Source organism: Mobula birostris, unplaced genomic scaffold (assembly GCF_030028105.1).
Source record: "Mobula birostris isolate sMobBir1 unplaced genomic scaffold, sMobBir1.hap1 scaffold_3072, whole genome shotgun sequence".
NCBI lineage: Eukaryota > Metazoa > Chordata > Chondrichthyes > Myliobatiformes > Myliobatidae > Mobula > Mobula birostris.
In genome coordinates, this window is record NW_027276134.1 from 19,837 (window position 1) to 36,807 (window position 16,971).

At 50.3% G+C, this 16,971-nt stretch overlaps 1 protein-coding gene across 1 annotated transcript in view; it reads left to right on the forward strand.

Moving 5' to 3' along the window:
* The window catches only part of LOC140192915 (complement C1r-B subcomponent-like), a 34,634-nt gene extending 19,302 nt beyond the window's left edge, over positions 1–15,332 (forward strand). Inside the window, exons 5-6 of the mRNA XM_072250405.1 lie at positions 7,679–7,872; positions 14,918–15,332. Coding sequence (XP_072106506.1) covers positions 7,679–7,872; positions 14,918–14,968 — 245 coding nt within the window. The 3' untranslated portion in view covers positions 14,969–15,332. The remainder of the gene's footprint in view (positions 1–7,678; positions 7,873–14,917) is intronic.
* The last annotated feature ends 1,639 nt before the right edge of the window (positions 15,333–16,971 follow it).

The window sequence follows — 16,971 nt, forward strand, 5'->3', positions numbered from 1 at the left end:
GGGTGGGGTTAGTCCATGCCTCCAACATCCACCACGTTACCTTCCCACTCTCTGCAGGTCAGGACTGTGCCGAGACCCTCTTCACTTCCCTGGGTGGGGTTAGTCCATGTCTCCAACATCCACCACGTTACCTTCCCACTCTCTGCAGGTCAGGACTGAGCCGAGATCCTCTCCATTTCCCTGGGTGGGGTTAGTCCATGCCTCCAACATCCACCACGTTACCTTCCCACTCTCTGCAGGTCAGGACTGTGCCGAGACCCTCTTCACTTCCCTGGGTGGGGTTAGTCCATGTCTCCAACATCCACCACGTTACCTTCCCACTCTCTGCAGGTCAGGACTGAGCCGAGATCCTCTCCATTTCCCTGGGTGGGGTTAGTCCATGTCTCCAACATCCACCACATTACCTTCCCACTCTCTGCCGGTCAGGACTGTGCCGAGACCCTCGTGGGCCAGCACAACACTCGCGGATTTGATTTGACACAAAACGATGTCTTTCACTCCATATTTCGATTTTTCAATGCCATCATCGTCGTTATGTGCCTTGTCGTATGACATCATCATTACTTGCCGCGACACGTGGCGCGTGCGACCAGGGTCCATCCATGACCATGGCAAGATTCTCCCTAGAAGTGGCTTGCCACTCTGCCTTCGTCTGGGCAGTGTCTTTACAACTCGGGTGACCCCAGCCATGGTCGTTACTCTTCAGAGGTTGTCCGCCGGGCGTCAGTGATTGCATCACTAGGACTTGTGATGTGCACCAGCTGCTCATGTGACCATCCAGTACCTGCTCCCATGGCCAGGGGGGCTGAGTAGGTCCTACACCTTGCCCAAGGGTGACCAGCAGGCGAGCACAGCAGCTTACACCTCCTTTGACCTGTCTCCACCCCACCACCCGAACCGATGTACCTGTGACAAACATAGCTCAGCTTGTAAATCTTCTCAGAGTTACGAATCTCAGGCAATCATCTACTAGGATGGAACGAGCTGCCAGAGGCAGGTACATCAACAAATTTTCAAAGACAGTTCCACAGATACATGGATCAGAAGGTTTCAGAGGGTTATGTGCCAAACGCTGGCAAACTAGAATTGATTTATTATTCTTGACGTGTGCCGAGATACAGTGACCATCTTGTATATCGTTCACACAGATCACATCATTACACAGTGTGTTGAGGTAGAACAAGGTGAAGTAGTAACAGAAATGGGGTTGGATTATTATTCTTGACATGTAGCGAGATACAGTGACAATCTTGTCTTGTGTATCGTTCACACAGATCACATCACTACACAGTGTATTGAGGTAGAACAAGGCCAAACAGTAACAGGATGCAGAGTAGAGTGTCACAGTCACAGAGAAAGAGCAGAGCAGGCGGACACTGAGGTGCAAGATCATAATGACGTAGATTGTGAGGTCAACGTTACCATGCAGGAGGTACGTCAGGAGTAGAATAACAGCAGGGTGCAAGAGTTTGATGACTCTGGGCCTGTACTCGTTGGAGTTTACAGGAATGAGGGGGATCTCATTGTATGAGGAGTGTTTGATGTCTCTGGGCCTGTACTCACTGGAGTTTAGAGAATGAGGGGGGATCTCATTGGATGAGGAGTGTTTGATGTCTCTGGGCCTGTACTCACTGGAGTTTAGAAGAATGAGGGGGATCTCATTGTATGAGGAGTGTTTGATGTCTCTGGGCCTGTACTCATTGGAGTTTAGAGAATGAGGGGGATCTCATTGTATGAGGAGTGTTTGATGTCTCTGGGCCTGTACTCACTGGAGTTTAGAGAATGAGGGGGATCTCATTGTATGAGGAGTGTTTGATGTCTCTGGGCCTGTACTCACTGGAGTTTAGAAGAAAGAGGGGGGATCTCATTGTATGAGGACTGTTTGGTGTCTCTGGGCCTGTACTCATTGGAGTTTAGAAAATGAGGGGGATCTCATTGTATGAGGAGTGTTTGATGTCTCTGGGCCTGTACTCACTGGAGTTTAGAGAATGAGGGGGGATCTCATTGTATGAGGACATCAAACACTCTTCATACAATGAGATCCCCCCTCATTCTCTAAACTCCAGTGAGTACAGGCCCAGAGACATCCAACACTCCTCATACAATGAGATCCCCCTCATTCTCTAAACTCCAGTGAGTACAGGCCAAGAGACATCAAACACTCCTCATACAATGAGATCCCCCCTCATTCTCTAAACTCCAGTGAGTACAGGCCCAGAGACATCCAACACTCCTCATACAATGAGATCCCCCCTCATTCTCTAAACTCCAGTGAGTACAGGCCTAGAGAGTGAGTACAGGCCAAGAGACATCAAACACTCCTCATACAATGAGATCCCCCTCATTCTCTAAACTCCAGTGAGTACAGGCCCAGAGACATCAAACACTCCTCATACAATGAGATCCCCCTCATTCTCTAAACTCCAGTGAGTACAGGCCCAGAGACATCAAACACTCCTCATACAGTGAGATCCCCCTCATTCTCTAAACTCCAGTGAGTACAGGCCCAGAGACATCCAACACTCCTCATACAGTGAGATCCCCCTCATTCTTCTAAACTCCAGTGAGTACAGGCCTAGAGACATCCAACACTCCTCATACAGTGAGATCCCCCTCATTCTTCTAAACTCCAGTGAGTACAGGCCCAGAGACATCCAACACTCCTCATACAATGAGATCCCCCTCATTCTCTAAACTCCAGTGAGTACAGGCCAAGAGACATCAAACACTCCTCATACAATGAGGTCCCCCTCATTCTCTAAACTCCAGTGAGTACAGGCCCAGAGACATCAAACATTCCTCATACAATGAGGTCCCCCTCATTCTCTAAACTCCAGTGAGTACAGGCCCAGAGACAGCAAACACTCCTCATACAATGAGATCCCCCTCATTCTCTAAACTCCAGTGAGTACAGGCCCAGAGACATCAAACACTCCTCATACAATGAGATCCCCCTCATTCTCTAAACTCCAGTGAGTACAGGCCCAGAGACATCAAACACTCCTCATACAATGAGATCCCCCTCATTCTCTAAACTCCAGTGAGTACAGGCCCAGAGACATCAAACACTCCTCATACAATGAGATCCCCCTCATTCTCTAAACTCCAGTGAGTACAGGCCCAGAGACATCAAACACTCCTCATACAATGAGATCCCCCTCATTCTCTAAACTCCAGTGAGTACAGGCCCAGAGACATCAAACACTCCTCATACAATGAGATCCCCCTCATTCTCTAAACTCCAGTGAGTACAGGCCCAGAGACATCAAACTCTCCTCTTACAATGAGATCCCCCTCATTCTCTAAACTCCAGTGAGTACAGGCCCAGAGACATCAAACACTCCTCATACAATGAGATCCCCCCTCATTCTCTAAACTCCAGTGAGTACAGGCCCAGAGACATCAAACACTGCTCATACAATGAGATCCCCCTCATTCTCTAAACTCCAGTGAGTACAGGCCCAGAGACATCAAACACTCCTCATACAATGAGATCCCCCTCATTCTCCAAACTCCAGTGAGTACAGGCCCAGAGACATCCAACACTCCTCATACAATGAGATCCCCCTCATTCTCTAAACTCCAGTGAGTACAGGCCCAGAGACATCAAACACTCCTCATACAATGAGATCCCCCTCATTCTCTAAACTCCAGTGAGTACAGGCCCAGAGACATCAAACACTCCTCATACAATGAGATCCACCTCATTCTCTAAACTCCAGTGAGTACAGGCCCAGAGACATCAAACACTCCTCATACAATGAGATCCACCTCATTCTCTAAACTCCAGTGAGTACAGGCCCAGAGACATCAAACACTCCTCATACAATGAGATCCCCCTCATTCTCTAAACTCCAGTGAGTACAGGCCCAGAGACATCAAACTCTCCGCTTACAATGAGATCCCCCCTCATTCTCTAAACTCCAGTGAGTACAGGCCCAGTGACATCAAACACTCCTCATACAGTGAGATCCCTTCTCATTCTTCTAAACTCCAGTGAGTACAGGCCCAGAGACATCAAACTCTCCTCATACAATGAGATCCCCCTCATTCTCTAAACTCCAGTGAGTACAGGCCCAGAGACATCAAACACTCCTCATACAATGAGATCCCCCCTCATTCTTCTAAACTCCGGCGAGTACAGGCCCAGAGACATCAAACACTCCTCATACAATGAGATTCTCCTCATTCTCTAAACTCCAGTGAGTACAGGCCCAGAGACATCAAACTCTCCTCTTACAATGAGATCCCCCCTCATTCTCTAAACTCCAGTGAGTACAGGCCCAGTGACATCAAACACTCCTCATACAATGAGATCCCTTCTCATTCTTCTAAACTCCAGTGAGTACAGGCCCAGAGACATCAATCTCTCCTCATACAATGAGATCCCCCTCATTCTCTAAACTCCGGCGAGTACAGGCCCAGAGACATCAAACGCTCCTCATACAATGAGATCCCCCTCATTCTCTAAACTCCAGTGAGTAAAGGCCTAGAGACATCAAACACCCCTCATACAGTGAGATCCCCCTCATTCTTCTAAACTCCAGTGAGTACCGGCCCAGAGACATCCAACACTCCTTATACAATGAGATCCCCCTCATTCTCTAAACTCCAGTGAGTACAGGCCAAGAGACATCTAACACTCCTCATGCAATGAGATCCCCCTCATTCTCTAAACTCCAGTGAGTACAGGCCCAGAGACATCAAACACTCCTCATACAATGAGATCCCCCCATTCTCTAAACTCCAGTGAGTACAGGCCCAGAGACATCAAACACTCCTCATACAATGAGATCCCCCTCATTCTCTAAACTCCAGTGAGTACAGGCCTAGAGACATCAAACACTCCTCATACAATGAGATCCCCCTCATTCTCTAAACTCCAGTGAGTACAGGCCCGGAGACATCAAACACTCCTCATACAGTGAGATCCCCCTCATTCTTCTAAACTCCAGTGAGTACAGGCCTAGAGACATCCAACACTCCTCATACAGTGAGATCCCCCTCATTCTTCTAAACTCCTGTGAGTACAGGCCCAGAGACATCCAACACTCCTCATACAATGAAATCCCCCCTCATTCTCTAAACTCCAGCGAGTACAGGCCCAGAGACATCAAACACTCCTCATACAATGAGATCCCCCTCATTCTCTAAACTCCAGTGAGTACAGGCCCAGAGACATCAAACACTCCTCATACAATGAGATCCCCCTCATTCTCTAAACTCCAGTGAGTACAGGCCCAGAGACATCAAACACTCCTCATACAATGAGATCCCCCCTCATTCTCTAAACTCCAGTGAGTACAGGCCCAGAGACATCAAACACTCCTCATACAATGAGATCCCCCCTCATTCTCTAAACTCCAGTGAGTACAGGCCCAGAGACATCAAACACTCCTCATACAATGAGATCCCCCCTCATTCTCTAAACTCCAGTGAGTACTGGCCCAGAGACATCAAACACTCCTCATACAATGAGATCCCCCTCATTCTTCTAAACTCCAGTGAGTACAGGCCCAGAGACATCAAACACTCCTCATACAATGAAATCCCCCCTCATTCTCTAAACTCCAGCGAGTACAGGCCCAGAGACATCAAACACTCCTCATACAATGAGATCCCCCTCATTCTCTAAACTCCAGTGAGTACAGGCCTAGAGACATCAAACACTCCTCATACAATGAGATCCCCCTCATTCTTCTAAACTCCAGTGAGTACAGGCCCAGAGACATCAAACACTCCTCATACAATGAGATCCCCCCTCATTCTCTAAACTCCAGTGAGTACAGGCCCAGAGACATCAAACACTCCTCATACAATGAGATCCCCCTCATTCTGCTAAACTCCAGTGAGTACAGGCCCAGAGACATCAAACACTCTTCATACAATGAGATTCCCCTCATTCTTCTAAACTCCAATGAGTACAGGCCCAGAGACATCAAACACTCCTCATACAATGAGATCCCCCCTCATTCTCTAAACTCCAGTGAGTACAGGCCCAGAGACATCAAACACTCCTCATACAATGAGATCCCCCTCATTCTCTAAACTCCAGTGAGTACAGGCCCAGAGACATCAAACACTCCTCATACAATGAGATCCCCCTCATTCTCTAAACTCCAGTGAGTACAGGCCCAGAGACATCAAACACTCCTCATACAATGAGATCCCCCTCATTCTCTAAACTCCAGCGAGTACAGGCCCAGAGACATCAAACACTCCTCATACAATGAGATCCCCCTCATTCTCTAAACTCCAGTGAGTACAGGCCCAGAGACATCAAACACTCCTCATACATTAACCCTTTCATTCCCAGGATCATTCTCGTAAACTCCTCTGGACTCTCTCCAATGCCAGCACTTCTTTTCTGAGGTAAGGGCCGAAAACTGCTCACAATACTGCCAGTGTGGTTGGACCAGTGCCTTATAGAGCCTCAGCATTACACCTTTGCTTTTATATTCTCGACCTCTCGAAATGAATGCAAATATCGCATTTGCCTTCCTCCCCACAGACCCAACCGGCAAATTAACCTTTGGGGAATAATGCACAAGGACTCCCAAGCCCCTTTCGATGTTCAATTTCTGAATTTGATCCTGTTTGAAAGTGGCCTATGTCTCTATTCCTTCTACCAAAGTGCACGACCATGTACTTCTCCCCAATGTATTCCATCTGCTACTTCTTTGCCCATTCTCCTCACCTGTCTAAGTCTGTCTGCTTGTCTAAGTCCTTCTGCAGCCTCTCTGCTTCCTCAACACCTCCTGCTCTTTCAGCTATCTTTATCCTCTACAAATTTGGTATCCATTCCGTCATCCATATCATGGGCATATAACCTGAAAAGAATCAGTCCCAGTGCAGACCCCTGTGGAACACGACTCGCCACCGGCAGCCAGCCAGAAAATGCTCCCTTTATTCCCCTTCTTTGCCTCTTGCCAATCAGCCACTGCTTTATCCATTGTAACAACTTCCCTGTAACATCATGGGCTCGTAGCTTGTTAAGCACCCTGTCAAAGGCCTTCTGAAAATCCTTGTAAACAATATCCACTGGCTCTTCTTTGTCTCTACAGCTGGGTATTCAGTCAGCATTCCGAATCCACATCTATTGTGATAACCAACAGCGATGGTAGGTTATCTGAATCCACCTGCTTGTTCTGCTAACAACCAGTAATGGTGTGTTATCTGAAACCATTGGATTCAATTAGCATTCCAAATCCACCATCAACAGTGATGGCAGGTTATCTCAATTTATCTGCTTGATCTGCTAACAGACAGTAATGGCATGTTATCTGAAACCATCACATTCAGTCAGCACTCCAAATCCACCATCAATTATGATAGCCAACAGTGATGGCAGGTTATCTCAATTCATCTGCTTGATCTGCTAACAGACAGTAATGGCATGTTATCTGAAACCATTACATTCAGCCATCATTCCAAATCCACCCATCAGTTGTGAAAACAGACAGCGATGGCAGGATATCTGAATCCACCAGCGTGATCTGCTAACAAACAGTAACAGCAAGTTACCTGAAACCATCGGACTCAGAGGAGGGGCTTTTGCTTGGGTTTGCTCAGGGGATCTATGTGAAGGGGGCAAGGGCAGATGAATATGAGGGGTATCAGGATGGACTGTATAGCAAGGGCAATCCTGACCTAGGGTGGGACTTGGTTCTGTCTCCAGTGCAGTGCCAGGAATTCTTCAACCAGGTGTCGGGAGAGCTGGTGAGCCCGGAGTATCCATCAGCCTATCCACCCAACCTCCAGTGCAATTACAGTATCCATGTGGAGGAGGGATTCTCCATTGCCCTGAAGTTCCAGGGTGTTTTCGACGTTGAAGATCATCCAGAGGTGAAGTGCCCCTACGACAACGTGACGGTGAGTGTGAATAGGAACTTCCCGTTTCAAAGTGTGACAGACCGTCTGTGGTGGGATGGTGTGGAGGGAACTTCACTGTGTGTCTCACCCCGGGAGTATGTGATGGGACGGTGCGGAGGGAGCTTCACTCTGTGTCTCACCCTGGGAGTGTGCGATGGGACGGTGCGGAGGGAACTTCACTCTGTGTCTGACCCCGGGAGTGTGTGATGGGACGGTGTGGAGGGAGTTTCACTCTGTGTCTGATCCCGGGAGTGTGTGATGGGACGGTGTGGGGAGAGTTTCACTCTGTTTCTGACCCCGGGAGTGTGTGATGGGACGGTCTGGAGGGAGTTTCACTCTGTGTCTGATCCCGGGAGTGTGTGATGGGACGGTGTGGGGAGAGTTTCACTCTGTTTCTGACCCCGGGAGTGTGTGATGGGACGGTGCGGAGGGAGATTCACTCTGTGTCTGACCCCGGGAGTGTGTGATGGGATGGTCTGGAGAGAGTTTCACTCTGTGTCTGACCCCGGGAGAGTGTGATGGGATGGTCTGGAGGGAGATTCACTCTGTGTCTGACCCTGGGAGTGTGTGATGGGACGGTGCGGAGGGAGCTTCACTCTGTGTCTGATCCTGGGAGTGTGTGATGGGACGGTGTGGGGGGAGTTTCACTCTGTTTCTGACCCCGGGTGTGTGCGATGGGATGGTGCGGAGGGAGATTCACTCTGTGTCTGACCCCGGGAGTGTGTGATGGGACAGTGCGGAGGGAACTTCACTCTGTGTCTGACCCCGGGAGTGTGTGATGGGACGGTGTGGAGGGAGTTTCACTCTGTTTCTGACCCCAGGAGTGTGTGATTTGACGGTGCGGAGGGAGATTCACTCTGTGTCTGACCCCGGGAGTGTGTGGTGGGACAGTGCGAAGGGAGATTCACTCTGTGTCCGACCCCGGGAGTGTGTGGTGGGATAGTGAGGAGGGAGATTCACTCTGTGTCTGACCCCGGGAGTGTGTGATGGGACGGTGTGGAGGGAGTTTCACTCTGTTTCTGACCCCGGGAGTGTGTGATGGAACGGTGCGGAGGGAGCTTCACTCTGTGTCTGACCCCGGGAGTGTGTGATGGGACGGTGTGGAGGGAGTTTCACTCTGTTTCTGACCCCGGGAGTGTGTGATGGGACGGTGTGGAGGGAGATTCACTGTGTCTGACCCTGGGAGTGTGTGATGGGATGGTGCGGAGGGAGATTCACTCTGTGTCTGACCCCGGGAGTGTGTGGTGGGACGGTGTGGAGGGAGATTCACTCTGTGTGTCTGACCCCGGGAGTGTGTGATGGGACGGTGCGGAGGGAGATTCACTCTGTGTCTGACCCCGGCAGTGTGTGGTGGGTCGGTGCGGAGGGAGATTCACTCTGTGTGTCTGACCCCGGCAGTGTGTGGTGGGACGGTGCGGAGGGAGATTCACTCTGTGTGTCTGACCCCGGGAGTGAGTGGTGGGACGGTGCGGAGGGAGGTTCACTCTGTGTCTGACCCCGGGAGTGGTTGTTGGGACGGTGCGGAGGGAGATTCACTCTGTGTCTGACCCCGGGAGTGGTTGTTGGGACGGTGCGGAGGGAGATTCACTCTGTGTCTGACCCCGGGAGTGTGTGATGGGTCGGTGCGGAGGGAGATTCACTCTGTGTGTCTGACCCCGGGAGTGTGTGATGGGACGGTGCGGAGGGAGATTCACTCTGTGTCTGACCCCGGGAGTGTGTGGTGGGACGGTGCGGAGGGAGATTCACTCTGTGTCTGACCCCGGGAGTGTGTGATGGGATGGTGCGGAGGGAGCTTCACTCTGTGTCTGACCCCGGGGGGTGTATGATGGGATGGTCTGGAGGCAGTTTCACTCTGTGTCTGACCCCGGGAAGTGTGGGAGGGGACGGTGTGGAGGGAGCTTCACTCTGTGTGTCATGCCGGGGGATTTTGGGCAGGACTGTGAAGCCTTTGTCTCAGAGGGGCTGCAGGAACATCCGCAGGCTGGACGTTACCGGACTGAGTGCTGGGAGACAGGGTCACTGCATTTGGAAAGGCATGTACCGATGAGCACAGAACAGAACTCTGTAGCACAGTGCAGACACTTGGTCCCACCATGTCTGGCCTACATTTTAATACGCTCCAAGAAGAGTCTAATTCTTCTGTCCAATGCGGCCCATTTTCCTGCTAAATTAGCTTCGACCCTCTCCAACAGCTCCAGCAAACCTGCTGGTTCCCCTCGGTTTCATTTTGTCTGTCATCTGTGTGCTTTTCTTAAATGGCCCTCATATATCTGCCTCGACCAGCTCCTTTGGCAGGGCGTTCGATGCACCTGCCCACTCTCGGTGTATAGAGCCTACCTCTGACATCAGCCCTGCAGTCACCTTTACCGTTAGTGTGGGGATACGGCTGGGTGACAGGGCGTGCTGGCCCCCCGAACCTCCACTGCCCTTTTGCCCATGTCCGACAAATCAGACCATAAGACCAGCAGATACAGGAGGAGAATTAGAATCTACTCCGCCATTTCATCGTGGCTGATCCAAGTTTCCTCCGAACCCCAATTTCCAGCCTTCTCCCCGTATCCCTTCGTGCCCTGACCAGTCAAGAATCTATCAAACTCTGCCTGAAATATATATAAAGATTTGGCCGCCACAGCTGTCTGTCGCAAAGAATTCCACTGATTCACCAATCTCTGGTGAAAGAAATTCCTCCTCATATCCGTACTAAAAGGACTCCTCTATTCTGAGACTCTCCCACCAGAGGAAACATCCTCTCCACATCCACTCTATCAAGACCTTTCACCATTCAATAGGTTTCAATGAGGTCACCATTCATTCTTCGGAACTCCAGTTAATACAGCCCCAAAGCCATCAAACGTTCTTCACATGTTGAGCCATTTAATCCTGGAATCATTTTCTTGAACCTCCTTTGAACCCTCTCCAGTCTCAGCACATCCTTTCTAAAATAAGGAGTCCAGAACTGCTCACAATACTCCAATGGAGGTCTCACCACCCATCAGCTGGGTGACCCGTATAGGGTTTGCAGGGGGCTGGCAAGGTGGTGAAGGGTTTAAGGGGAACACGAGGAGGAAATTCGTCACTCGGAAGGGTGGTGAGAGTGCGGGAGGAGCTGCGGGCAGAAATAGTGGACGTGGGCTCCCCTTAAACGCTTAGGAGCAGTCTGGCTCGGTGCGTGCGTCGGAGGGGTACGGAGGGCTGTGGTCCGAGTTCAGGTCGATGGGGCTTGGCAGAGTAACAGGTCAGAGAGCCTGTTTCTGCATTCTGCGGCTCTCCGACTCCCTCACGTATCTACCTCTACCGCCACCCCGCGCGACGTGTTCCACCCAGCCTCTCTGCGGAAAACCATCTACCCCTGACGTCCCGCTACACCTCCCCCTCGCCACCGTCACGTCAAACCCCCTTTGTGTTAGTCGCTTGCCTCGCTGGGAGAAAGAGTCGCAGGCTGTCAGCTCGATCTCGGGCCTCATCGGCAAAACTTACCGATGGCGCCAGAGCGTGACTACATGAAGGTGACATTTCGGGCCGAGCGCCCTTTGCCAGGACTGCAATTCGTGTGAGCAACACACACTGACCACGTTACTGGGCACCCCCGCACAGCCTGTTGTTAATGCAAATACCCAATCGGGCAGTCGCGTGGCAGCTACTCAACGCGATAAAGCACACGGGCAGGGTCACGAGGTTCAGGCAGAACATCGGAGCCGGGGAAGAATGTGATCTGAGTGACTTTGACCCTACCGGAGGGGGTGATTTGAGTATCTCGGACACGGCTGGGATCTTTACAAAGAATGGTGTGGCACACCGAATATATCCAGAGAGCAGCAGTTCTGCGGGTGAAAACACCTTGTTAATGAGAGAGGTCGGAGGGGAATGGCCAGGCTGGTTCAAGCTGACGGGAAGGCAACAGTAACTCAAATAACCACACGCTACAACGGTGGTGTGCAGACGAGCATCTCTGAATGCACAGCAGCTCGAACCTCACAGCAGTAGAAGATCACGAACATACACTCTGTGCCCACTTGATTAGGTTCGGGGTCTATTTAAAGAAGCACCCACTGAGTGTCTGGTAGGGCTCTGGAGGCGGTTGTAGAACAGAGACACCCAGGGACACTGGTCCGTCATTCCCGGAAAGTGAGGACAAACGTAGACGGGGCAGTGTAGGTGATGTCCGGCATGCTGGGCCCCTTCGGTCAGTGGACACGACGTCACGTGACATCTGGCCGCACCACCCTTGGCCCACCGCGTGTCGAGTTCCGGCCAGCCGGCCGTGGGAAGGGCGGAGATCCAGGCTCAGGTTTAATGATGGCGTGTGCCTCGAAGCCTGCGCAGTCAAATGCATCGTTTCACACCGACAGCCAGCACAGACAGACACGCACACACACTAACATAGCCCGGGCACCCAGCAGAACGCAAGGAGTGGCGAGGAAGAGTTAGATTGGGCTAGAAAGAGAAGCTGGATAAGAATGGAGCTATTTTTCCCCCGGGCGTAGGAGGCAGGAGGGTGAATACACTGGGACAGCTGAGTCACGAGAGGCGCAGGTACAGTTCAAAGCAAAATTTATTATCATATATGTCACCCGATACAACCCTGAGACTCGTTTTCTTGCAGGCATACTCAATAAATCTGTAATAAAATTCTGAGTTCTATTCGGGTGGGGGGTTATATGGGAGGCAGGGTTTGAGGGTCAGCACAACATTATGGGCCGAAGGGCCTGTACTGTGCTGTACTGTTCTATGTTCTAAAGTAATAACCATAATAGGAACAATGAAAGACCGCACCATTTGGGCGTTCAAACAGAGTGCAAAAGAGACCGTAAAAACAAGGATGAAATGTGGAGACTTTACAAAGCACTGGTGAGGCCTCCATTGGAGAATTGTGAGCAGTTTTGGGCCCTTTATTTCAGAAATGATGTGCTGAAACTGGAGAGGGTTCAAAGCAGGTTCAAAAAAATGACTGCAGGATTAAATGGCTCGTCATATAAAGAACGTTTGATGTCTTTGGGGTTGTATTCACTCGAATTCAGGAGAATGAATGGTGACCTCATTGAAACCTATCGAATGGTGAAAGGCCTTGATAGAGTGGATACGGAGAGGATGTTTCCTCCGGTGGGAGAGTCTAAGACCAGAGGAGGCAGCCTCAGAATAAGGGAATCATATTCCTTTTTGAACGGATATGAGGAGGAATTTCTTCAGCCAGAGAGTAGTGAATCTGTGGAATTCTTTGGCCACAGGCAGCTGTGGAGGCCAAATCTTTATGTATATTTAAGGGGGAGATTGATAGATTCTTGATTTGTGAAGGGATACGGGGAGAAGGCAGGAGATTGGGGCTGAGAGGAAAATTGGATCAGCCATGATGAAATGGCAGGGTAGACTCGATGGGCCAAACTGCCTCATTCTGCTCCTGTATCTTATGGTCTTATAAGAGACTAGAAGACATAGCTACAGAATTAGGCCATTCAGCCCATTGAGTCTGCTCGACTATTCTTTCAAGGCTAATTTACTATCCCTCCCTCCCCCATTCTCATGCCTTTTCCCCGTAACCTTTGTTACACTCACAGATCATGAACCTATCAACCTCTGCTTTAGATGCTGACCCTTTAGCTAAAGAAATTCCTCCCCACCTCCATTGTAAAGAAGTTCAACCCAGGTAAGTGTGAGGTGGTTCATTTTGTTAGGTCAAATATGATGGCAGAATATAGTATTAATGGTAAGACTCTTGGCAGTGTGGAGGATCAGAGGGATCTTGGGATCCGAGTCCATAGGACACTCAAAGCTGCTACGCAGGTTGACTCTGTGGTTAAGAAGGCATATGGTATATTGGCCTTCATCAATCCTGGAATTGAATTTAGGAGATGAGAGGTAATGTTGCAACTATATAGCACCCTGGTCAGACCCCACTTGGAGTATTGTGCTCAGTTCACTATAGGAAGGACATGGAAACTATAGAAAGGGTGCAGAGGAGATTTACAAGGATGTTACCTGGATTGGGGAGCATGCCTTATGAGAATAGGTTGAGTGAACTCAGCCTTTTCTCCTTGGAGCGACGGAGGATGAGAGGGGACCTGATAGAGGTGTTTAAGATGATGAGAGGCATTGATCGTGTGGATAGTCAGAGGCTTTTTCCCAGGGCTGGAATGGCTAGCACGAGAGGGCACAGTTTTCAGGTGCTTGGAAGTAGGTACAGAGATGTCAGGGGTAAATTTTTTACTCAGAGAGTGGTGAGTGCGTGGAATGGGCTGCCGGCGGTGAGTGGAGGCGGAAACGATAGTGTATTTTAAGAGACTCCTGGATAGGCACATGGAGCTTAGAAAAATAGAAGGCTATGGGTAACCCCAGGTAATTTCTAAAGTAAGGACATGTTCGGCACAGCTGTAGGTTTTCCATGTTTCTAAAGGGATGTCCTTGTGTTCTGAGGTTCAAGGTGAGACGGGAAAGGCTCAGAAGGGGCCCTGAGGGGAAATTTTCCAGACACAGTGAGGTGGCTTTTCTGGAACGGGCTGCCAGAGGAAATGGTTGAGGCAGTAACCATGCTTAGGAGTCATCTGGGCACATCTGTCACGAGGATGTTAGCGGGACAGGAAGGCTTGGGTTATCAGGAGGGGCCGGATAGAATGAGAGAGCTTTCACTGGAGCACAGAACCTGTGGGGAAACCCGGCAATATTTCATTCGGAGTTTGAGGAGATTCGGTTTGTTGCTTAAAGCACTCGAAAACTTCTACAGATGTACTGTGGAGAGCGTTCTGACCATCTGTTATGGGGGGTGGTGGGGGGGGGGCGCGGAGATCGGCTGCAACTGCACAAGATTGAAGTCAGCAGCAGAGACTTGTGAAGCTAGTCAGCTCCATCACGGGTTATAGTCACACCCACTGATTCAGGAACAGCTTCTTTTCCTCTGCCATCTGATTTCAAATGGACATTCAACCTGCGAACTTTTTTAACTTTCTGGGTTTTTTTATTGCACTACTTATTGAATTATTTAATATACACAAGTATAATTGCTGTAATTCAGTTTTTATTCTATATTTATCCTGTATTTCATTGTACTGCTAAGTTAACAGATTTCACATCGTATGCCTTCGATATCAAACCGGACTCTGATTAGAGGATTTCAAAACGTATCACCTTTGACCTCACTTGCTCTTGCAACCATCCGCCTGGTGCCAAGCCGGCAAGACACGCCTCTTGTGCAAGCGTTTCACTGCCCTTGGGTCGTTTAAAAATAATAATAATTTAGCGGTTAGCGTAGAGCTATTACTGTGCCAGCGACCCGGGCTCATTTCTCGCTGGGGCCCGTAAGGAGTTTGTACGTTCTCCCTGTGACCACATGGGTTTCCCCCGGGTGCTCCGGTTCCCTCCCACAGTCCAAAGGTGCAAGGGTCAATAGGTCAATAGTGGGTAAGGGTCAGTCGGTCAATGGTTGTTATTGGGTGGCACGGTCCCTCTGGGACAGAAGAGCACGTTGCCGTGTTGTTATCTCGAAATAAAATCAAATTAATTTGACAGTGAAGACGATCACTGTGAATACTTTTATGACGGGTGGCGTTTAATGAACCCAGGGGTGGCTTAGACGAGCCGCGCGCCAACAAAAAAAATCCCGGTGCGTGCCATAGGTTCGCCACCCCTGAAAGGAAACCTGCAAGGAAACCTGCAGATGCTGGTACTTCGAAGTATCACACACACACAAAATGCTGCAGCCAGGCAGCATCTGTGGAAAAGAGTAAACAGTCGACGTTTCAGGCCGAGGCCCTTCATCATTTTTTCCCCATCGGCTTTCAGAGAGGTGGGACTGCGCAGGTGTGTGACGTCGGGCAGTGAAGCGCGGAAGATTTAAAAGGAACAGAGCCTCATATAGCGGGCAGCGTAGTTTGCGGGCAGCGGAGTGAGCTGGGAGCAGAGTGAAGGCTTAAGGGCTTCGGCTCAACGGGCTTAGGCGGAAACGGGCGAGGCGAAGAGGGTTTGGTATTCATTTTTTGTTGTTATTTGAGGAGAGGGGAAGTATGAGTGTGAGGGCAGCTTGTTGTTCTCAGTGCTGGATGCGGGAGTTCCTGGAGTCTCCAAGCCTCCCGGACGTCTACATCTGTGCCAGGTGCGCCGAGATGCAGCTCCTAAGGGACCGCGTTAGGGAACTGGAGCTGCAGCTCGATGACCTTCGTCTGGTCAGGGAGAGTGAGGAGTTACAGGCAGGTGGTCACACCGGGGCCACGGGAGGCAGACCAGTGGGTCACGGTTAGGAGGGGGAAGGGGAAGAGTCAGGTAATAGAGAGTACCCTGGTGGCTGTGCCCCTTAACAATATGTACTCCTGTTTGAGTACTGTTGGGGGGGACAGCTTACCTGGGGGGAGCAACAGTGCCCGTGCCTCTGGCACAGAGTCCGGCCCTGTAGCTCAGAAGGGTAGGGAAAGGAAGAGGAGGGCAGTTGTAATAGGGGACTCGATAGTAAGGGGGTCAGGTAGGCAATTCTGTGGACGCAGTCCGGAGACCTGGATGGTAGTTTGCCTCCCTGGTGCCAGGGTCCGAGATATTTCTGATCGTATCCAAGATATCCTGAAGTGGGAGGGTGAGGAGCCAGAGGTCGTGGTACATATAGGTACCAATGACATAGGTAGGAATAGGGAAGAGGTCCTGAAAGGAGAATTTCGGGAGCTAGGAAGGGAGTTGAGAAAAAGGACCGCAAAGGTAGTAATCTCGGGATTACTGCCTGTGCCACGCGACAGTGACAGTAGGAATGCGATGAGGTGGAGGATAAATGTGTGGCTGAGGGATTGGAGCAGGGGGCAGGGATTCAAGTTTTTGGAGCATTGGGACCTCTTTTGGCGCAGGCGTGACCTGTGCAAAAAGGACGGGTTACACTTGAATCCTAGGGGGACCAATATCCTGGCAGGGAGATTAGCGAGGGCTACTGAGGTGACTTTAAACTAGAATGGTTGGGGGGTGGGAATCAAATTAAAGAGGCTAGGCGAGAGGAGGTTAGTTCACAACAGGGGGATGGGAACCACTGCAGAGAGACAGAGGGGTGTAAAGTGAGGGTAGAAGCAAAAAGTACTAAGGTGAAAAGTAAAAGTGGCAGGCCGACAAATCCAGGGCAAGCATTAAAAAGGGCCACTT